Below are 24,846 nucleotides of genomic sequence, written 5' to 3' on the forward strand. Positions count from 1 at the left end.
TGAACGTATAGATCAATATACGGAGCTACTGAAGGTATAGATCAATATACGGAGCTGCTGAAGGTATAGATCAATATACGGAGCTACTGAAGGTATAGATCAATATACGGAGCTACTGAAGGTATAGATCAATATACGGAGCTACTGAAGAGCTCAAGGTATACGGAGCTACTGAAGGTATAGATCAATATACGGAGCTACTGAAGCTACTGAAGGTATAGATAGATCAATATACGGAGCTACTGAAGGTATAGATCAATACGGAGCTACTGAAGGTATAGATCAATATACGGAGCTACTGAAGGTATAGATCAATATACGGAGCTACTGAAGGTATAGATCAATATACGGAGCTACTGAAGGTATAGATCAATATACGGAGCTACTGAGCTAGGTATAGATCAATATACGGAGCTACTGAAGGTATAGATCAATATACGGAGCTGCTGAAGGTATAGATCAATATACGTAGCTACTGAAGGTATAGATCAATATACGGAGCTACTGAAGGTATAGATCAATATGCGGAGCTACTGAAGGTATAGATCAATATACGGAGCTACTGAAGGTATAGATCAATATACGGAGCTACTGAAGGTATAGATCAATATACGGAGCTACTGAAGGTTTAGATCAATATACGGAGCTACTGAAGGTATAGATCAATATACGGAGCTACTGAAGGTTTAGATCAATATACCGTCAACGAGGATGTAAATGAGGAAGCCTACTGATCACCAGCAGGCCACGTCAACAAGTGGAACACACCGTTTATTTAGGCCTACACTGTGCATTTTCTTACGGGTTTGAAATGTTTTATAAAAATGGGAATTTAAACTCCAACTCCACCCGTTGTATTTTTACATCTCAATAACTAAGGCTGTGGGCACCAAACTGAAAAAATAAATGGGCCCATCCATGGAAATTACCGTTCAACTGATTTGTTCTGGCGCCGGGTCTGGGTTATCTACTCAACACAGACTCAACGCAGACATCACTGTAGTGTAGGGTTTAATGTGGAGTGTGTATGTACTCACCATATCAGGGCCAGAGTTAGGGCCCCTTGCAGCAGACAGGAGGACCAGAGGAGGGGTGAGGGGAGGTGTCGGGACGATGAAGCTCTGCCCACTGGGACACCTGCCCTATGGGGCTCTGCTGAGGGAGGGGCCGGGGAGGGGGTAGTCTCTGGAACACAGCCAATCACAACACAGCCAATTATAACATAACAAGTCAGATACACATATCCAATCAGAACATAGCAGGTTAAAACACAGCCAATAAGAAGGCAACAGAGATGGCAGGACATGTCTGACCATAGTGCAATGTCAGAATAGAACATAGATACATACATATAGCTCCATACAGTATATCTACAGCCACTATACACTTGTCAACATATCAAAAACTCAATAAAGACAGCAGGGCATGCCAAGACATATTCTACCATAGTAGACCATGACAGAACATCTTCTACTAGAGCAGAACATGACAGGACATCTTCAACCAGAGTAGACCATGACAGAACATCTTCTACCAGAGCAGAACATGACAGGACATATTCTACTAGAGCAGAACATCTTCTACCAGAGCAGAACATGACAGAATATCTTCTACTAGAGCAGAACATGACAGAATATCTTCACTAGAGCAGAAGATGTCAGGACATGTTTGACCAGAGCAGAAGATGACAGGACATCTTCTACCAGAGCAGAACATCTTCTACCATAGTAGACCATGACAGAACATCTTCGACCAGAGCATAATATAACAGAACATCTTCGACCAGACATAATATCACAGAACATCTTCTACCAGAGCAGAACATGACAGGACATCTTCTACCAAAACAGAACATGACAGAACAACTTCTACCAGAGCAGAACATGAGAGAACATCTTCGACCAGAGCATAATATAACAGAACATCTTCTACCAGAGCAGAACATGACAGGACATCTTCTACTAGAGCAGAACATGACAGGACATCTTCTTCCAAAACAGAACATGACAGAACAACTTCTACCAGAGCGGAACATGAGAGAACATCTTCGACGAGAGCAGAACATCTTCAACCAGAGCAGAACATGAGATAATATCTTAAACCAGAGCAGAACATCTTCAACCAGAGCAGAACATGACAGAACATCTTCTACCAAAACAGAACATGACAGGACATCTTCTACCAGAGCAGAACAGGACATCTTCTACCAGAGCAGAACATGACAGAACATCTTCAACCAGAGCAGAACATCTTCAACCAGAGCAGAACATGACAGGACATCTTCAACCGGAGCAGAACATCTTCTACCAGAGCAGAACATGACAGAACATCTTCTACCAGAGCAGAACATGACATCTTCTACCAGAACATGACATCTTCTACCAGAGCAGAACATGACATCTTCTACCAGAGCAGAACATGACAGGACATCTTCTACCAGAGCAGAACATGACATCTTCTACCAGAGCAGAACATGACAGGACATCTTCTACCAGAGCAGAACATGACATCTTCTACCAGAGCAGAACATGACAGAACATCTTCAACCAGAGCAGAACATCTTCAACCAGAGCAGAACATGACAGGACATCTTCTACCAGAGTAGAACTTACAGTAGCCTAGATAGCGACCTCAGCCCAACAACAAGCAACCTCTTCAGATGTTAGGATCTCTTGGCGTAAGGGCTAAGATGATGGGTTTACAGTAGCTGCACCAAGGTTTGAGTCCCAGCCAGGGCTACCCCCCAAAATGTCATACAATACCTAAATCAAATCAAATGTTATTTGTCACATGCTTGGTAAACAACCAGTGTAGATGCTTACTTAAGGTCCTTCCCAACAATGGAGAGAGACAAACAGTGAAATGCTTCCTTAGGGCACTTCCCAACAATGCAGAGAGTAAGAAATTGAGATATCATAGAAAACTAACAATGAATAAATCCACAATGAGTAACAAGAAGTCGATGTGCAGGGGTACGAGGTAATTGAGGTAGATACACTTCATGGCCAAAATTATGGGCATTAATATTGAGTTGGTCCCCCCTTTGCTGCTACAACAGCCTCCACTCTTCTGGGAAGGCTGTTATAGCAGGTCAGGGCTCTGTGCAGGCCAGTCAAGTTCTTCCACATCGATCTCGAAAAAGCAATTCTCTAAGGACCTCGCTTAGTGCACAGGGACATTGTCATGCTGAAAAAAATGATGTGTGCTCGATTTTATACACCTGTCAGCAATGGATGTGGCTGAAATAGGTGAATCCAATCATTTGAAGGGGTGTCCACATATTTTCGTATGTACAGTCCATAATGACAGACTGTATTATTAATTACAGTATGACATACTATAATGGTTACAGTAAAGACAGACTACAGTGCCTTCGGAAAGTATTCAGATCCCTTGACTTTTTCTCCATTTTGTTATATTACAACCTTATTATAAAATGGATTATGGAAAATAGCATACTTCCGGCGTTCCTAGGAAACTATGCAGTATTTTGTTTTTTTTACGTGTTATTTCTTACATTGGTACCCCAGGTAATCTTAGGTTTTATTACAGACAGTCGGGAGGAACTACTGAATATAAGAGCAACGTCAACTCACCATCACATTACGACCAGGAATACGACTTTCCCGAAGCGGATCCTGTGTTTTGCCCACCACCCAGGACAATGGATCGGATCCCAGCCGGCGAACCAAAACAACGTCGCCGTAAAAGGGGCAGACGAAGCGGTCTTCTGGTCAATCTCCAGAGACGGGCACATCACTCCCTAGCATACTACTCACCAATGTCCAGTCTCTTGACTACAAGGTAGATGAAATCCAGGCAAGGGTAGCATTCCAGAGAGACAGAGACTGTAACGTTCTTTGCTTCACGGAAACATGGCTCACTCGAGAGACTCTATCGGAGTCGGTGCAGCCAGTTGGATTGATGGCAGCATTCGCGCGAAACTGAAAGCGCGAACCATTGCTTTTAACCAGGGCAAGATGACCGAATGACCGAATACAAACAGTGTAGCTGTTTCCTCCGCAAGGCAATCAAACAAGCTAAGGTTCAGTATAAAGACAAAGTACAGTCGCAATTCAACGGCTCAGATACAAGAGGTATGTGGCAGGGTCTACAGCTGGCTGGTGTGTTTACGGACATATTCAATCAATCCTTATCCCAGTCTGCTGTCCCAACATGCTTCAAGAGGGCCACCATTGTTCCTGTTCCCAAGAAAGGTAAGGTAGGAGAGCTAAACGACTACCGCCCCGTAGCACTCACTTCCGTCATCATGAAGTGCTTTGAGAGACTAGTCAAGGACCATATCACCTCCACCATACCTGACACCCTAGACCCACTCCAATTTGCTTACCGCCCCAATAGGTCCACAGACGACGCAATAGCAACCACACTGCACACTGTCCTAAACCATCTGGACAAGAGGAATACCTATGTGAGAATGCTGTTCATCGACTACATCTCAGCATTTAACACCATAGTACCCTCCAAACTCGTAATCAAGCTCGAGACCCTGGGTCTCGACCCTGCCCTGTGCAACTGGGTACTGGACTTCCTGACGGGCTGCCCCCAGGTGGTGAGGATAGGTAACAAATTCTCCACCCCGCTGATCTTCAACACTGTGGCCCCACAAGGGTGCTTTCTGAGCCCTCTCCTGTACTCCCTGTTCACCCACGACTGTGTGGCCATGCACGCCTCCAACTCAATCATCAAGTTTGCAGACGACACTACAGTGGTAGGCTTGATTACCAACAACGACGAGAAGGCCTACAGGGAGGAGGTGAGGGCCCTCGGAGTGTGGTGTCAGGAAAATAACCTCACACTCAAGGTCAACAAAACAAAGGAGATGATTGTGGACTTCAGAAAACAGCAGAGGGAGCACCCCCCTATCCATATCGACGGGACAGTAGTGGAGAGGATAGTAAGTTTTAAGTTCCTCCGCGTACACATCACGGAAAAACTGAATTGGTCTACCCACACAGACAGCGTCGTGAAGAAGGCGCAGCAGCAGCAACCTCAGGAGGCTGAAGAAATTTTGCCTGTCACCAAAAGCACTCACAAACAGATGCACAATCGAGAGCATCCTGTCGGGCTCTATCACCGCCTGGTACTGCACCTGCTCTAACATTGAGTGGCTGCTGCCAACATACTGACTCAACTCCAGCCACTTTAATAATGGAAAATTGATGTACATATTTTTAGCACTAGCCACTTTAAACAATGCTACTTTTATATGTTTACATACCCTAAATTACTAATCTCATATGTATATACTGTACTCGATACCATCTACTGCATCTTTATGTAATACATGTATCACTATCCATTTTAAACTAGGCCACTTTGTTTACATACCCTAAATTACTCATCTCATATGTATATACTGTACTCGATACCATCTACTGCATCTTGCCTATGCCGTTCTGTACCATCACTCATTCATATATCTTAATGTACATATTCTTTATTCCTTTACACTTGTGTTTATAAGGTAGTTGTTGTGGAATTGTTAGGTTAGATTACACGTTGGTTATTACGGCATTGTCGGAACATCTGCCAACCATGTGTATGTGACAAGTAAATTTGATTTGATTTAATATTTTTTTCCCTTATTCCCTTTTCCCCCTCAACAATCTACACACAATACCGCATAATGACAAAGCAAAAACAGGTTCACAGTATTATTTTCAAATTCATAAAAAAATGTAAAACTGAAATATGACATTTACATAAGTATTCAGATCCTTTACTCAGTACTTTGTTTAAGCACCTTTGGCTGCGATTACAGCCTCGAGTCTTCTTGGGTATTACGCGACAAGCTTGGCACACCTGTATTTGGGGAGTTTCTCCAATTCTTCTCTGCAGATCCTCTTAAGCTCTGTCAGGTTGGATGGGAAGCATTGCTGCACAGCTATTTTAGGTCTCTCCAGCGATGTTAGATCGGGTTCAAGTCCGGGCTCTGGCTGGGCCACTCAACAACATTCAGAGACTTGTCCCAAAGCCACTCCTGCGTTGTCTTGGCTGTGTGCTTAGGGTCGTTGTCCTGTTGGAAGGAAAACCTTCACCCCAGTCTGAGGTCCTGAGCGCTCTGGAGCAGGTTTTCGTCAAGTTTCTCTTTGTACTTTGCTCCGTTCATCTTTCCCTTGATCCTGACTAGAGTCCCAGTCCCTGCCTCTGAAAACAATTCCCACAGAATGATGCAGCCAACATCATACTTCCCTGTAGGGGAGGTGCCAGGTGTCCTCCCAACGTGATGCCAAAGAGTTCAATCTTGGTTTCATCAGACCAGAGAATCTTGTTTATCTTGGTCTGAGAGTCCATTAGGTGCCTTTTGGCAAACTCCAAGCAGGCTGTCACATTCCTTTTACTGAAGAGTGGCTTTCGGCTGGCCACTGTACCATAAAGGCCTGATTGGTGGAATGCTGCAGAGATGGTTGTCCTTCTGGAAGGTTCTCCTATCTCCACAGAGGAACTCTGGAGCTCTGTACAGGTAAACCAACAGGACACTCTGTACAGGTAAAGCAACAGGACACTCTGTACAGGTAAAGCAACAGGACACTCTGTACAGGAAAAGCAACAGGACACTCTGTACAGGTAGAGGTAAAGCAACAGGACACTCTGTACAGGTAGAGGTAAAGCAACAGGACACTCTGTACAGGTAGAGGTAAAGCAACAGGACACTCTGTACAGGTAGAGGTAAAGCAACAGGACACTCTGTACAGGTAGAGGTAAAGCAACAGGACACTGTACAGGTAAAGCAACAGGACAGATAAAAAACTGTATCAGCAGTGAATGTGCAAAAATTGTCTTATGGCTTAGGGTTAGATGCTGTTCAGGGTCCTGTTGGTTCCAGACTTGCAATCTATGACTTGGGTGGTTGGAGTCTTTGACAATTTTTAGGGCCATCCTCTGATTCCGCCTGGTGTAAAGGTCCTGGATGGCAGGAAGCTTGGCCCCAGTGATGTACTGGGCCGTACTCACTACCCTCTGTAGCGCCTTGTGATTGGATGCCAAGTTGTTGTCATACCAAGCGGTGATGCCGCCTTGTCAAGATGCTCTCAATGGTACAGCTGTAGAACTTTTTTGAAGATCTGAGGGACCATGCATGAGGGGGCCAAACCTACTTGTCCAGACACAATACACCTGTCAAGATATTTCTAAAAGGAAGGGTGAACATTTACTACAGCTAGTTATCAGAAAACTGGCATAAATGTGAAGATGACCAATTAAAATCTCCAAGAACTGTGAATTACATAGTTGTTATAGATAATATATATTGTTGTATAGTCGTTGTACATGCAGTTAGGAAGTGAACTGGTACTGAGTACACATTCATATCACTGCTGCCATGTTAAAAACTTCTTGGTGATAGGCGTCCCGTCAATGGGACAGTTGTAAATCCTGCAGCGCCTTGTGTCTCGATCGCAGATTTTTAGAGAAACAACAAGTGTCGGTACATATAAGTGTGTTATATTGGCTGAAAGCTTAAATTCTTGTTAATATAAATGCACTTTTCAATGTATAGTAGCTTTTACTGTGAATAAATGCCATGCTATTGTTTGAGGAGAGCTCCTAAGAACAAAACACTTTTTTCACAGCGATAGGTTTGATACCTTCACCTCTGAAGGTGAAATGTGTACTTACATTCTGAAATCTTGCTCTTATTCATCATCCCAAGGGTCCCAGAGATAACATGAAGTGTCGTTTTGTTAGATAAAATATTTTTTCATATCCTAAAAAGGTCCATATAGCAAACAAGATAGATTTTGTATTTCCATTCGTTCAATTTGCAAAGAAAGGAATCTGTGAAAATCTCACCTTAAACATTGTTTCAACCAGTCAAATGACGTCCGTATTTATTCCTCAGAGATCCTAGAATGTAACCAGACTTCCCTATATCATTAGGGGGGGAGTATACCCTACAGGACACCAAATTTGGTCTGAGAGCGACGCCTTCAAGGAGCACCGATGACGCGGGCGGCCATCACTTAATTGACTGTAACTTTGTCAAATCAGCACCAATCGGGGTTAAACAAAGCTAGCTAGATAGCCAATGAGCTGGGCTTTACGGGAGTATTGGGAAATCCCGTATCTGTCGCAAAATGTAGCTGCTAACCTTGTGCGACAACCAGCCTTTTCCTTTTGGACAAAAAGTACAAGAATATGACGTTATGAAAACTGGGTGTTTGCAAATGTTGATCTTATCATATGGCTACTAATACTGGAAAAGTTAAATCAAAGTCCAAGTACACAGATTTGATGATATTCTTGCAGAAAAATGTAATGTGAATGTAAATGTCTCCTTCACGATTTGTCCAAATGTACCTGGGTGACTTCACACTAAATGTCATGTAATTTGCTCATATTATCCGTCTGAAACATTGCACATACACTGCTGCCATCTTGTGGACACCATCGGAATTACAACCAGAGTGAAAAAGAAATGGTTGTTTTTTACTTTGTATTTTCTTTTACCAGATCTATTGTGTTATATTCTCCTACATTCCTTTCACATTTCCACAAACTTCAAAGTATTTCCTTTCAAGTGGTACAAAAGAGTATGCATATCCTTGCTTCAGGTCCTGAGCTACAGGCAGTTCGGGAAAATTGAACAAAGGGGGATGTACCTGTATGGGCCAAACAATGATGATCCACACCCTATATGGGCCAAACAATGATGATCCACACCCTATATGGGCCAAACAATGATGATCCACACCCTATATGGGCCAAATAATGATGATCCACACCCTATATGGGCCAAATAATGATGATCCACACCCTATATGGGCCAAATAATTATGATCCACACCCTATATGGGCCATACAGTTTGCAAAAAAATGGGAAGATGTTTTTGATGTACCGATTCAATGACACGTGGTTTAAGAAATGGTACAAAAAACAACACTTGATTCAACACTTCAAGTTTTCTATTTAAATGATTTACAAAATTCTTGCCACCAACAGAATGCTATAATGTATGGGGCGTTAAACAATCTCAGCTCTGTAGATTTTGCTGGGAAGAGACATAATCAATAAGTCATTTATTATGGTATTGCCGCTATGTAGGTGGTCTCTGGTCACAGGCTCAGGAATGGTTCAACAAAATCACAACATTCACTGAAAATGAACCTGAAAATGAACCTTACAAATAGTTAATTGGGCGATTTGGAAAGCCATAGTCAGTCAATAAATAATATAATAATAGTTGTAGGGAAGGTTTTCATCTTTAGCTCACAATCTGTGGAAACTATACGATTAGAAAGGTTCAAAATTAAGTCAAACATCACAGCACAATGGAAAAATATACGGCACATGGAAACCAAATGAGGGTTGACTATGGTGATAGGTGGGATGGGCTGAGAGTGGCTGAGGTGCAGGATTAAAGAGCTTTGTTTGTTAATGTATTATTGTTATGTGATTTCTTTATGTAAAATTACCATGTATGTAAAATGTATGTAGCAGAAAAGCTGAAACAATATCAAAATGTGTCCTCCGAAGAGTGTGTGTTGTAATGGCTACATACTGAGGAGCGGTTCTTGCTGGGTGGTGGAGGGGATCTGTTTGGGTTAGGGTTTGGGTCAGGGTTGGGGTACGTACCGAGGAGCGGTTCTTGCTCGGTGGTGGAGGGGATCTGTTTGGGTCAGGGTTGGGGTCAGGGTTGGGGTACGTACCGAGGAGCGGTTCTTGCTCGGTGGTGGAGGGGATCTGTTTGGGTTAGGGTTTGGGTCAGGGTTGGGGTACGTACCGAGGAGCGGTTCTTGCTCGTTGGTGGAGGGGATCTGTTTGGGTCAGGGTTGGGGTACGTACCGAGGAGTGGTTCCTGCTCAGTGGTGGAGGGGATCTGTTGGGGTTTGTCCATCCAGGGGGTAGCGTGCACCGCGACGCTCCAGTCACTCCAGGTGCCGATCTCCATGTCCTTAGCCGCCACCTGGATGATGTACTCCTTCCCTGCGTACGCATCCGTTATGGTGTGGGCCGTACTGTCTGTCAACTCCACCTGAAACACACCAATCAGAGAGAAGCACCATCCGTTATGGTGTGGGCCGTACTGTCTGACAACTCCACCTGAAACACACCAATCAGAGAGAAGCACCAGACAGCCAATCAGAAAGAAGAGGTAGAAACACTTACACTTACTTAATTTATCAAATAATGGAAAAATGTGGGAATGGAGGATTAAAACCAAACAACAACAAACAATACATATTGAGTGTCACAGAATCCAGCAAGGAAAGGGATGTCAGTGTTCCAACCTAAAGAGAAGAAGAAGAGAGAAATGATTGAAGAACTTCAGAGCTGTTACATCGAGGGACAACTCCTTTAAGGGTCCACTGCAGCCGTCTCAACATCAAAAACAACATTTTACATAGTTGTATAGACACTGAGTGGACAAAACATTAGGAACACCTGCTCTTTCCATGACATAGACTGACCAGATGAATCCAGGTGATCCCTTATTAAATCCACTTCAATCAGCGTAGATGAAGGGGAGGGGAAAGGTTAAATAAGAATGTTTAAGCCTTGAGACAATTGAGACATGGATTGTGTATGTGTGCCAGAGGGTGAAGGGAAAGACAAAATATTTAAGTGCCTTTGAACGGGGTATGGTAGTAGGTGCCAGGCGCACTGGTTAGATTGTGTCAAGAACTGCAACACTGCTGGGTTTTACACACTCAACAGTTTCCTGTGTGTCAAGAATGGTTCACCACCTAAAGGACATCCAGCTAACTTGACACAACTGTGGGAAGCATTGGAGTCAACATGGGCCAGCATCCCTGTGGAACACTTTTGACACCTTGTAGAGTCTATGACCTGATGAATTGAGGCTGTTCTGAGGTCAAAGGGGGGGTGGAGTGGAACTCAGTATTAGGATGTAGTGTCTGACCAAACACAGAACGTTGGCAACATACGATATTCATGTTCAAGACACATTTCATGGGTTTTATGAGGGTTTGGAGAATATTCCATCGACGTCCCACCTAGTTCATGACTTCATATATCAATTATACAGTCTACTGTCCAGGAAGAAATGTGAGCCCTGTCCTCTGTAATATAGCTAGCATAATCAATACGTACACTAACATTCTGCAAACACATTAAACCAGTGATGGAGGGAATCTGACCTCTGATCAGGGCATCATGGCAGAACTCAGTACAATTTAGGCAGGATTCATCTATAGGAAATGTTTATGCATTGGTATCGATAGGAATGGTAATGCATTGGTATTGAGAGGAATGGTAATGCATTGGTAATGAGAGGAATGGTAATGCATTGTTATTGAGAGGATGGTAATGCATTGGAGACTGCAGACTGTATAAAGGAAAGGTGATCTTTCACATTGTTCAACATGCAGTGTAGATACTACATTCACCCTGCTACTACAGTAGTGATAGAAAGGCTCTGACTCACATGTTGCCACTGGTCTCTGATGAGGGGTCTGTATCGTAGGAAGTACTTCAGGGGAAGATCTCTACATCAGGCCAGGTAGAAGGGCTGTTCCAGGTGACCTCCAGACGACGCACGTTGCTGGGGATGGGAGTGGCCACCACCCTTTCAGGGGGGTCTGGTTTCACTACAGGGAGAGAAATGGGTTGGGGTTCACATCACCACAATACAATATATACAGTTGTCACAAATGTACACAAATACAAATACATTTAAACTCAGTTTTTTTTCCAAGTGTTTTTTTTTACAATTACTGACATTTAATCCTAGTAAAAATTAATTAGTTAGTTAATCAGTTAGGATCACCATTTTATTTTAAGGATGTGAAATGTCAGAATAATAGTAGATTATTTATTTCAGCTTTGATTTATTTATTCACACTCCCAGTAGGTCAGAAGTTTAAATACACTCAATTAGCATTTTATAGCATTGCCTATAAATTGTTTAACTTGGGTCAAATATTTTGCGTAGCCTTCCACAAGCTTCCCTCAATAAATTGGGTGAATTTTGGCCCATTCCTCCTGACAGAGCTGACATAACTGAGTCAGGTTTGTAGGCCTCTTTGCTCGCACACGCTTTTTCAGTTCTGCCACAAAATTTCTATAGGATTGAGGTCAGGGCTTTGTGATGGTCACTCCAATACTTTGACTTTGTTGTTCTTAAGCCATTTTGCCACAACTTTGGAAGTATGTTTGGGATCATTGTCCATGTGGAAGACCCATTTGCGACCAATCTTTAACTTCCTGACTGATGTCTTGAGATGTTGCTCCAGTACATCCACATCATTTTCCTCATGATGCCATCTAGTCCTCATGATGCCATCTATTTTGTGAAGTGCACCAGTCCCTCCTGCCCCAAAGCACCCCACAACATGATGCTGCCACTCCCGTGCTTCACGGTTGGGATGGTGTTCTTCGGCTGGCAAGCCTCCCCCTGTTTCCTCCAAACATAAAGATGGTCATTATGGCCAAACAGTTCTATTTAGGTAGCGGTAAAGTACGATCTTTATCCCCATGTGCAGTTGCAAACCGTAGTCTGGCTTTTTAATGGCGGTTTTGGAGCAATGGCTTCTTTCTTGCTGAGCGGCTTTTCAGGTTACATCGACATAGGACTCGTTTTACTGTGGATGTAGATACTTTTGTGCCTGTTTCCTCCAGCATCTTCACAAGGTCCTTTGTTGTTCTGGGATTGATTTGCACTTTTCACACCAAAGTACCTTCATCTCTAGGAGACAGAACGCGTCTCGTTCCTGAGCGATATGACTACATTTTACTTTCTGAGGTCTTGGCTGATTTCTTTTGATTTTCCCATGATGTCAAGCAAAGAGGCACTGAGTTTGAAGGTAGGCCTTGAAATACATCCAAGCTGTTTAAATGCACAGTCAACTTAGTGTATGTACACTTCTGACCCACTGGAATTGTGATACGGTGAATTATAAGTGAAATAATCTGTCTGTAAACAATTGTTGGAAAAATTACTTGTGTCATGCACAAAGTAGATGTCCTAACCGACTTGTCAAAACGAAAGTTTGTTAACAAGAAATTTGTGGAGTGGTTCGAAAAACGAGTTTCAATGACTACAACCTAAGTGTATGTAAACTTCCGACTTCAAATGTATACAGAGAGAGAGACATCAGACCAAACAATACATATGACAAACGGAGGACAACAACATCAACACCATTATCCCAGACACCCTGGACCCACTCCAATGTGCATACCGCCCGAACAGATCCACAGATGATTTCAACTCCACCCTGCCCCAACAGATCCACAGATGATTTCCACTCCACCCTGCCCCAACAGATCCACAGATGATTTCAACTCCACCCATCCAACAGTGCAGCTTTAAGAACAGTTAAAAACTTATTTACGAAATAAATTAAAGAAAAAAAAGTCAAACAGTAAAATAACAATAGCGAGGCTGTATACGACGGTACCGGTACAGAGTCAATGGGAAGCGGAGGGGCACGAGAGCTTCAAGTATCTCGGTGTACACATCGCTAAGGAATTAACATGGTCCTCACTGAGGCTCCAGACTCCAGCCACCCAAGTCACAGACTGTTCTCTCTGCTACCGCACAGCAAGTAGTACCAGTGCAGTATGTCTGGAACCAACAATATCCTGAACAGCTGTTACCATCAAGCCATAAGACTGTTAAAACAAGACTTCTAAATAACGAATCAAATTGCTACAGTACCCGTTGCTGTTACTGTCTATTATCTATCCTTTACCCCTACCTACAGTATACTGCTGTTACTGTCTATTATCTATCCTTTACCCCTACCTACAGTATACTGCTGTTACTGTCTATTATCTATCCTTTACCCCTACCTACAGTATACTGCTGTTACTGTCTATTATCTATCCTTTACCCCTACCTACAGTATACTGATGTTACTGTCTATTATCTATCCTGTTATCTTGTCACTTTACCCCTACCTACATTATACTGCTGTTACTGTCTATTATCTATCCTTTACCCCTAACTACAGTAGCCAGCAGCATACCACCCTGCATACCACTGCTGGCTTGCTTCTGAAGCTAAGCAGCGTTGGTCCTGGTCAGTTCCTGGATGGGAGACTAGATGCTGCTGGAAGTGGTGTTGGAGGGGCAGTAGAAGGCACTCTTTCCTCTGGTCTAAAAAATAAAAAATAAAAATAATAATACATTTAAAAAAATGTCCCAATGCCCCATGGCAGTGATTGGGGACACTGCCCTGTGTAGGGTGCCGCCTTTCGGATGGGATGTTCAACAGGTGTCCTGACTCTCTGAGGTCATTAAAGATCCCATGGCACTTATCGTAAGAGTAGGGGTGTTAACCCCGGTGTCCTTGCTAAATTCCAAATCTTTCCCTCAAACCATCATGGTCACCTAATAATCCCCAGTTTACAATTGGCTCATTCATCCCCCTCCTCTTCCCTGTAACTATTCCCCAGGTCATTGCTGTAAATGAGAACGTGTTCTCAGTCAACTTACCTGTTAAAATAATGGAAAAATAAAAAAAGTATTCTGCTGTTACTGTCTATTATTTATCCTGTTGTCTAGTCATTTTACCCCTACCTACAGTATGCACTGATTATACCAAACATTAGGAACAGCTTGTTCCTCACCCATCTACACACAATACCCCATAATGACAAAGTGAAAATGCTTTTAGAAAATGTTGCTAATTTATTGGAAATTAAATACAGAAACATCTCATTTACATAAGTATTCAGACCCCTGAGTCATTACTTGTCACGCCCTGACCTTAGAGCTTTTTATGTCTATATTTTGGTTTGGTCAGGGTGTGATTTGGGTGGCATTCTGTTCCTTTTTCTATGTTTTTGTATTTCTTTGTTTTGGCAGGGTATGGTTCTCAATCAGGGACAGCTGTCTATCGTTGTCTCTGATTGGGAACCATACTTAGGTAGCTTTTTCCCACAGGGTTTTTGTAGGTAGTTATTTTCTGTTTTGTGTTTCTGCACCTGACAGGACTGTTCCGGTTTTCGTTCATTCTCTTTGTTATTAATGTTATTTAGTGTTCAGTGGAAATAAAAGTATGACCGTTTAACGTGCAGAGCTTTGGTCCACACCTTCTTCAACAGACGATCGTTACAGAGCTAGAGAGGATACCGTTTACCATGCGGTGCTTTGGTCCACACCTTCTTCAACAGACGATCGTTACAGAGCTAGAGAGGATACCGTTTACCACGCTGTGCTTTGGTCCACACCTTCTTCAACAGACGATCGTTACAGAGCTAGAGAGGATACCGTTTACCGTGCGGTGCTTTGGTACTCCTTCAACAGACGATCGTTACAGAACTAGAGAGGATACCGTTTACCACGCTGTGCTTTGGTCCACACCTTCTTCAACAGACAATCGTTACAGAGCTACCACGCTGTGCTTTGGTCCTTCTTCAACAGAGAGGATACTAGAGAGGATACACGTTTACCACGCTGTGCTTTGGTCCTTCTTCAACAGATGATCGTTACAGAGCTAGAGAGGATACCGTTTACCACGCTGTGCTTTGGTCCTTCTTCAACAGATGATCGTTACAGAGCTAGAGAGGATACCGTGTACCACGCTGTGCTTTGGTCCTTCTTCAACAGACAATCGTTACAGAGCTAGAGAGGATACCGTGTACCACGCTGTGCTTTGGTCCTTCTTCAACAGACGATCGTTACAGAGCTAGAGAGGATACTGTTTACCACGCTGTGCTTTGGTCCTTCTTCAACAGACGATCGTTACAGAGCTAGAGAGGATACTGTTTACCGCGCTGTGCTTTGGTCCTTCTTCAACAGACGATCGTTACAGAGCTAGAGAGGATACCGTTTACCGCGCTGTGCTTTGGTCCTTCTTCAACAGACGATCGTTACAGAGCTAGAGAGGATACCGTTTACCACGCTACGCTTTGGTCCACACCTTCTTCAACAGACGATCATTACATCTTTGGATTACAGCTGTGAGTCTTTCTGGGTAAGTCTCTAAGAGTTTGCAGACCTGGATTGTACAATATTTGCACATTATTATTTTTTAAATTCTTCAAGCACTGTCAATTTGGTTGTTGAACATTGATAGACAGCCATTTTTAAGTCTTGTCACATATTTTTTAAGCTGATTTAACCTCTCTGGGATAAAAGCCAGTGAAAATGCAGTGCGCCAAATTCAAATAAATTACAAAAAAATCAAACTTTCATGAAATCACACATGTAAGATACCACATTAAAGTTACACATGTTGTGAATCCAGCCAAAATGTCAGATTTAAAAAAGGCTTTTCGGCGAAAGCAAACAATGCTATTATCTGAGGATAGCACCACTGTAAACAAAGAGAGAAACCATATTTCAACCCTGAAGGCGCGACACAAAACGCAGAAATAAAAATATAAATCATGCCTTACCTTTGACGAGCTTCTTTTGTTGGCACTCCAATATGTCCCATAAACATCACAAATGGTCCTTTTGTTCGATTAATTCCGTCCATATATATCCACAATGTCCATTTATTTGGCGCGTTTGATCCAGAAAAACACAGTTTCCAACTTGCGCAACGTGATGACAAAATATCTCAAAGGTTACCTGTAAACTTTGCCAAAACATTTCAAACTACTTTTGTAATACAACTTGAGGTATTTTTTAAAGTAAAGAATCAATCAAATTGAAGATGGGATGTTCTGTGTTCAATACAGGAAGAAAGCAAACTGCTTTCTAGTCATGCGCCTCTATCAAACAGTACACATGAAGTGACCATCGTTTTGAACAGGGCTTCTTCTTCATTACACAAAGGAAAAACCTCAACAAATTTCTAAAGACTGGTGACATCCAGTGGAAGGTAGGAATTGCAAGCAAGTCCCTTAGAAATCTGGATCCCCAATGAAAACCCATTGAAAAGAGAGTGACCTCAAAAAAAAAAGAATTCTGAATGGTTTGTCCTCGGGGTTTCGCCTGCTACATAAGTTCTGTTATACTCACAGACATGATTCAAACAGTTCTAGAAACTTCAGAGTGTTTTCTATCCAAATCTACTAATAATATGCATATCTCATCTTCTGGGGATGAGTAGCAGGCAGTTGAATTTGGGCATGCTTTTCATCCAAAATTCCAAATGCTGCCCCCTATCCTAGAGAAGTTTAAGTTAAAACTGTAACTAGGCCACTCAGGAACATTCAATGTTTTCTAGGCATGCAACTCCAGTGTAGATTTGACCTTGTAATTCAGGTTATTGTCCTGCTGAAAGGTGAATTAATCCCCCAGTGTCTTGTGGAAAGCAGACTTAACCAGGTTTTCCTCTAGGATTTGTCCTGTGCTAAACTACATTCTATTTATTTTTTTTACCCTGAAAACTCCCCAGTCCTTAAACGATTGCAAGCATATCCATAACATGATTCAGCCACCACTATGCTTGAAAATATGAGGGGTGCTACTCAGTAATGTGTTGTATTGGAATTGCCCTAAACAAAACACTTTGTATTCAGTATTACTTTAGTGCCTTGATGCAAACAGGATGCATGTTTTGGAATATATGGGCTGAGAGCTGAAATATTAAGATGGTCTGAGAGCTGAAACATTAAGACGATGGTCTGATAGCTCCCGAGTTGCACAGCAGTCTAAGGCACTGCATCTCAGTGCAAGAGGCATCACTACAGTACCTGGATCAAATCCAGGCTCTATGACATCCGACGGTGATTGGGAGTCCCATAGGGCAGCACTCAATTTGCCCAGCGTCGACCGGAGTAGGCCGTCATTGTAAATAAGATTTTATTCTTAACTGACTTGCCTAGTTAAATAAATAAATACTGAAACATTCAGACGATGGGCTGATAGCTGAAACATTCAGATAATGGGCTGATAGCTGAAACATTCAGATGATGGGCTGATAGCTGAAACATTCAGATGATGGGCTGATAGCTGAAACATTAAGACTATGGGCTGATAGCTGAAACATTCAGACGATGGGCTGATAGCTGAAACATTAAGACTATTGGCTGATAGCGGAAACATTCAGATGATGGGCTGATAGCTGAAACATTTAGACGATGGTCTGATAGCTGAAACATTCAGACGATGGGCTGATAGCTGAAACATTAAGACTTGGCTGATAGCTGAAACATTCAGACGATGGGCTGATAGCGGAAACATTCAGATGATGGGCTGATAGCTGAAACATTTAGATGATGGGCTGATTGCTGAAACATTCAGATGATGGGCTGATAGCTGAAACATTCAGATGTCTGGCTGATAGCTGAAACCTCCAGATGACTGGCTGATAGCTGAAACCTCCAGATGACTGGCTGATAGCTGAAACCTCCAGATGACTGGCTGATAGCTGAAACCTCCAGATGATGGACTGATAGCTGAAACATTCAGATGATGGGCTGATAGCTGAAACATTCAGATGATGGGCTGATAGCTGAAACCTCCAGATGACTGGCTGATAGCTGAAACATTCAGATGATGGACTGATAACTGAAACATTCAGATGATGGCTGATAGCTGAAACCTCCAGATGACTGGCTGATAGCTGAAACCTCCAGATGACTGGCTGATAGCTGAAACCTCCAGATGATGGACTGATAGCTGAAACATGCAGGTGATGGGCTGATAGCTGAAACATTCAGATGATGGACTGATAGCTGAAACATTCAGATGATGGGCTGATAGCTAAAACATTCAGATGATGGGCTGATAGCTAAAACATTCAGATGATGGGCTGATAGCTAAAACATTCAGATGATGGGCTGATAGCTGAAAACTCCAGATGACTGGCTGATAGCTGCAACCTCCAGATGATGGACTGATAGCTGAAACATGCAGGTGATGGGCTGATAGCTGAAACATTCAGATGATGGACTGATAGCTGAAACATGCAGGTGATGGGCTGATAGCTGAAACATTCAGATGATGGACTGATAGCTGAAACATGCAGGTGATGGGCTGATAGCTGAAACATTCAGATGATGGGCTGATAGCTGAAACATTCAGATGACTGGCTGATAGCTAAAACCTCCAGATGACTGGCTGATAGCTGAAACCTCCAGATGATGGACTGATAGCTGAAACATTCAGATGACTGGCTGATAGCTGAAACATTCAGATGATGGGCTGATAGCTGAAACATTAAGACAATGCGCTGGTATCTGAAACATGCAGGTGATGGGCTGATAGCTGAAACTTTCAGGTGATGGGCTGATAGCTGAAACATTCAGATAATGGGTTGATAGCTGAAAAATTCAGACAATGGGCTGATATCTGAAACATTCAGATGATGGGCTGGTTTCTGAAACATGCAGGTGATGGGCTGATAGCTGAAACATTCAGCTGATGGGCTGATAGCTGAAACATTCAGATGATGGGCAGACAGCTGTAACATTCAGGTGATGGGTTGATAGCTGAAACATTCAGATGATCGCTGATATCTGAAACATTCAGATGATGGGATGAGAGCTGAAACATTCAGATGACTGGCTGATAGCTGAAACATTCAGATGACTGGCTGATAGCTGAAACCTCCAGATGATGGAGGCGATGATGGAGGCGCCGACAGAGATGGCCGCCTCGCTTCGCGTTCCTAGGAAACTATGCAGTTTTTTGTTTTTTTACGTGTTATTTCTTACACTAGTACCCCAGGTCATCTTAGGTTTCATTACATACAGTCGTGAAGAACTACTGAATATAAGATCAGCGTCAACTCACCATCAGTACGACCAAGAATGTTTTTCACGACGCGGATCCTGTGTGCTGCCTTACAACCAGGACAACGGAGTGGATTCCATGCAGCGACCCAAAAAAACGACTCAGAAAAAGAGGGAAACGAAGCGGTCTTCTGGTCAGACTCCGGAGACGGGCACACCGTGCACCACTCCCTAGCATTCTTCTTGCCAATGTCCAGTCTCTTGACAACAAGGTTGATGAAATCCGAGCAAGGGTAGCATTCCAGAGGGACATCAGAGACTGTAACGTTCTCTGCTTCACGGAAACATGGCTCACTGGAGAGACGCTATCCGAAGCGGTGCAGCCAGCGGGTTTCTCCACGCATCGCGCCGACAGAAACAAACATCTTTCTGGTAAGAAGAGGGGCGGGGGCGTATGCCTTATGGCCAACGTGACATGGTGTGATGAAAGAAACATACAGGAACTCCAATCCTCCCTCCAAGCTCGTCATCAAGCTCGAGACCCTGGGTCTCGACCCCGCCCTGTGCATCTGGGTACTGGACTTCCTGACGGGCCGCCCCCAGGTGGTGAGGGTAGGCAACAACATCTCCTCCCCGCTTGATCCTCAACACTGGGGCCCCACAAGGGTGCGTTCTGAGCCCTCTCCTGTACTCCCTGTTCACCCACGACTGCGTGGCCACGCACGCCTCCAACTCAATCATCAAGTTTGCGGACGACACAACAGTGGTAGGCTTGATTACCAACAACGACGAGACGGCCTACAGGGAGGAGGTGAGGGCCCTCGGAGTGTGGTGTCAGGAAAATAATCTCACACTCAACATCAACAAAACTAAGGAGATGATTGTGGACTTCAGGAAACAGCAGAGGGAACACCCCCATCCACATCGATGGAACAGTAGTGGAGAGGGTAGCAAGTTTTAAGTTCCTCGGCATACACATCACAGACAAACTGAATTGGTCCACTCACACAGACAGCATCGTGAAGAAGGCGCAGCAGCGCCTCTTCAACCTCAGGAGGCTGAAGAAATTCGGCTTGTCACCAAAAGCACTCACAAACTTCTACAGATGCACAATCGAGAGCATCCTGGCGGGCTGTATCACCGCCTGGTATGGCAACTGCGCCGCCCTCAACCGTAAGGCTCTCCAGAGGGTAGTGAGGTCTGCACAACGCATCACCGGGGGCAAACTACCTGCCCTCCAGGACACCTACACCACCCGATGCTACAGGAAGGCCATAAAGATCATCAAGGACATCAACCACCGAGCCACTACCTGTTCACCCCGCTGTCATCCAGAAGGCGAGGTCAGTACAGGTGCATCAAAGCTGGGACCGAGAGACTGAAAAACAGCTTCTATCTCAAGGCCATCAGACTGTTAAACAGCCACCACTAACATTGAGTGGCTGCTGCCAACACACTGTCAATGACACTGACTCAACTCCAGCCACTTTAATAATGGGAATTGATGGGAAATGATGTAAATATATCACTAGCCACTTTAAACAATGCTACCTTATATAATGTTACTTACCCTACATTATTCATCTCATATGCATACGTATATACTGTACTCTATATCATCGACTGCATCCTTATGTAATACATGTATCACTAGCCACTTTAACTATGCCACTTGGTTTACATACTCATCTCATATGTATATACTGTACTCGATATCATCTACTGTATCTTGCCTATGCTGCTCTGTACCATCACTCATTCATATATCCTTATGTACATATTCTTTATCCCCTTACACTGTGTATAAGACAGTAGTTTTTTGGAATTGTTCGTTAGATTACTTGCTCGTTATTACTGCATTGTCGGAACTAGAAGCACAAGCATTTCGCTACACTCGCATTAACATCTGCTAACCATGTGTATGTGACAAATAAAATTTGATTTGATTTGATAGCTGAAACATTCAGATGATGGGCTGATAGCTGAAACATTAAGACAATGCGCTGGTATCTGAAACATGCAGGTGATGGGCTGACAGCTGAAACATTCAGATGATGGGCTGATAGCTGAAACATTCAGATGATGGGCTGATAGCTGAAGCATTGGTGGGGATGGCTACCGTTTTACGGGCTCCTAACCAACTGTGTTGTTTTTTTTTGCCTTTTTTTTTTGCCTTTTTTTTTTGCGTTGTAACTTATTTTGTACACAATGTTTCTGCCACCATCTATTACAACTGAAAAGAGCTTCTGGATGTCAGAACAGCGATTACTCACCTCAAACTGGACAAAGATATTTTCTTTAACGTGTCGGAGGCAAAGGATTTACTGCTGATACCAGACCAGGCCCAAATCATTGTCATTAGCATAAATAAAAGACAGCGATACTTGGGACGCAGGTCCAGGTACCTTGTGAGAATTCATCGGTGATTGGGTAACCCGCCTCTACCATCCGCCTTATTGGCCAACGTGCAATCACTGGAGTATAAACTGGATGAGCTTCGTTCAAGACTATCTTACCAACGGGACATTTAAAAACTGTAATATCTTATGTTTCACAGAGTCACGGCTGAACGACAACATAGATAATATACAGTTGGCTGGGTTTTCCATGCATCGGCAAGATAGAACAGATGCCTCTTGTAAAACAAGGGGTGGAGGTCTGTGTCTATTTGTCAACAACAGCTGGTGTGAGAAATCTAATATTAAGGACGATTTATTAACGTTTTGCTCGCCTGAGGTAGAGTGTCTCATGATAAACTGTAGACCACATTATTTATAGCAAAATTTCATCTATATTTTTCGTAGCTGTCTATTTACCACCACAAACCGATGCTGGCACTAAGACCACGTGCATGAGAGCACCAGCTGTTCCTGATGACTCTGTGATCACGCTCGCAGTAGCCGATGTGAGTAAGACTTATGCAATTTACAGTAGCTATTACATTGAAATAATACCATGCTATTGTTTGAGAGAGAGCACCATTTTGAACATGAAAAGTTATTTATAAACAAATCAGGCACATTTGGGCAGTCTTGATACAATTTTTTAAACAGAAATACAATGGTTGGGATCAGTCTAAAACTTTGCACATACATTGCTTCCATCTAGTGGCCAAAATCTAAATTGCTGGGCTGGAATAATATATTATGGCCTTTCTCTTGCATTTCAAAGATGGTACAAAACAAATACAAAATAAAGTTGTATTTTTCTTTGTATTATCTTTTACCAGATCTAATGTGATATTTTCTCCTACATTCCTTTCACATTTCCACAAACTTAAAAGTGTTTCCTTTCAAATTGTACCAAGAATTTTAGACATAGACATATCTGATGTTTGCAGAGAGCTTAATTTGAGAGCATGCTGCCTGGTATGGCAACTGCTCGACCTACAACCTCAAGGAGCTACAGAGGGTAATGCGTACGGCCCATTACATCACTGGGCCAAGCTTCTGCCATCCAGGACCTCTATACCAGCCGGTGTCAGAGGAAGGCCATAAAAATGGCCAAAGACTCCAGCGACCCTAGCCACAGATGGTTCTCTCTGCTACCGCACGGCAAGCGGTACCGGAGCGCCACATGTTCCTCTGTTCATCATCTGTTTCCTTCCTTCACATGTCCCTCTGTTAAACATCTGTTTCCTTCCTTCAGATGTCCCTCTGTTCATCATCTGTTTCCTTCCTTCACATGTCCCTCTATTCATCTGTTTCCTTCAGATGTGCCAAGTGAACCTGCAACCACAACACATCAATAACACTTAACATAAGATCTCCTCTAAGCATTACAGGGATATGGCTCTGAATATATACAGCAACACCTCCCCCATAAGCATTCCTGTCGCTTCTATCCTTGTATTGCTACTGATGTATCATCAAAGGAATTATCATTTCATGAACCTTATTTCTAAGGCTACATATATTAACATGGGCTGTTTTCAGCCCTTTCCTGGGTAGCTGATCAGAGATATACATAATACTGAAAAGAGCAGACAAAGCAAGATAAAACAAATATAAATTCACCAGTCCATTAATCTTTGTGCTTGTGTGCTGCGGGGTTGAAGCTACGGACCCATACTATACTGTGGCTTGGCTCTCTCATCCCTTCCAGACCTCTGGGTCTGTCCCAAATGGCTCCCTATTCCCTGTGGGTCTTTGCCAAAAGGAGTGCAAACTATAGGGAATAGGGAGCTCTTTGCCAAAAGGAGTGCAAACTATAGGGAATAGGGAGCCATTTGAGACACAGGCATTGTGTCAATACAGGGAGGCTTGAAGATTAGATCCTTCAGCCTGTTTCAGAAAATATTTACCTACAGAATAACGACTATTAATAATGACTGACATATGTTGTCTGTCCTAACAAACTTCTGTCGTCTGTCCTAATGAGTTTAAAGAAAATATAATTAGGCTGCCTGCAGGTTGCTGTTGTAGAGAGTTGGCTATAAAATAAACAATGACTGCTGTGATGTGAAGGTTGACACAGCCTGATAGGACAGGTTGTTCTGAGTGATATTTGGCTGGTGAGGTGAGTTGACATCAAGGTTGACACAGCCTGATAGGACAGGTTGTTCTGAGTGATATTTGGCTGGTGAGGTGAGTTGACATCAAGGTTGACACAGCCTGATAGGACAGGTTGTTCTGAGTGATATTTGGCTGGTGAGGTGAGTTGACATCAAGGTTGACACAGCCTGATAGGACAGGTTGTTCTGAGTGATATTTGGCTGGTGAGGTGAGTTGACATCAAGGTTGACACAGCCTGATAGGACAGGTTGTTCTGAGTGATATTTGGCTGGTGAGGTGAGTTGACATCAAGGTTGACACAGCCTGATAGGACAGGTTGTTCTGAGAGATATTTGGCTGGTGAGGTGAGTTGACATCAAGGTTGACACAGCCTGCGATACAACAAAAAACAACCATGGTCTACGTACCTATGTTGATCTCTTCAAAGGTGATGGTGGTGGAGGCTTTTCCCAGGGCGTTGACAGCTGTAACGTTGACTCTGTAGGGGTAGCTACTGAACACCTCAGGGAACAGAACGTGGCAGCGGTTCTTATGGACCACATCCCTTGTTACTTCTAGGGACTCCTGGTTGTGTCTGAGAGGAGAGAGAGGAGAGAGCAAGAGAGAACAACAGAGGGGGAAGATGACAGAGAGGGGGGAGGATGACAGAGAGATGGTGTCTTATTATGTTAGAGAAGGAGGTGTTGTCTTACTATGTTAGAGAAGGAGATGTTGTCTTATTATTTGGAGAAGGAGATGTCTTATTATGTTAGAGAAGGAGATGTTGTCT

The 24,846-nt window shown here is 43.2% G+C and overlaps 1 protein-coding gene across 1 annotated transcript in view; it reads right to left on the reverse strand.

Moving 5' to 3' along the window:
* Positions 1-24,846, reverse strand: part of LOC112219880 (ciliary neurotrophic factor receptor subunit alpha-like) — a 141,463-nt gene that overhangs the window by 15,533 nt on the left and 101,084 nt on the right. Inside the window, 5 exon segments of the mRNA XM_042302797.1 lie at positions 1,038-1,185; positions 9,809-9,998; positions 11,412-11,461; positions 11,464-11,574; positions 24,485-24,651. Coding sequence (XP_042158731.1) covers positions 1,038-1,185; positions 9,809-9,998; positions 11,412-11,461; positions 11,464-11,574; positions 24,485-24,651 — 666 coding nt within the window.

This window comes from Oncorhynchus tshawytscha, linkage group LG20, assembly GCF_018296145.1.
Source record: "Oncorhynchus tshawytscha isolate Ot180627B linkage group LG20, Otsh_v2.0, whole genome shotgun sequence".
NCBI classification, from domain to species: Eukaryota; Metazoa; Chordata; class Actinopteri; order Salmoniformes; family Salmonidae; genus Oncorhynchus; species Oncorhynchus tshawytscha.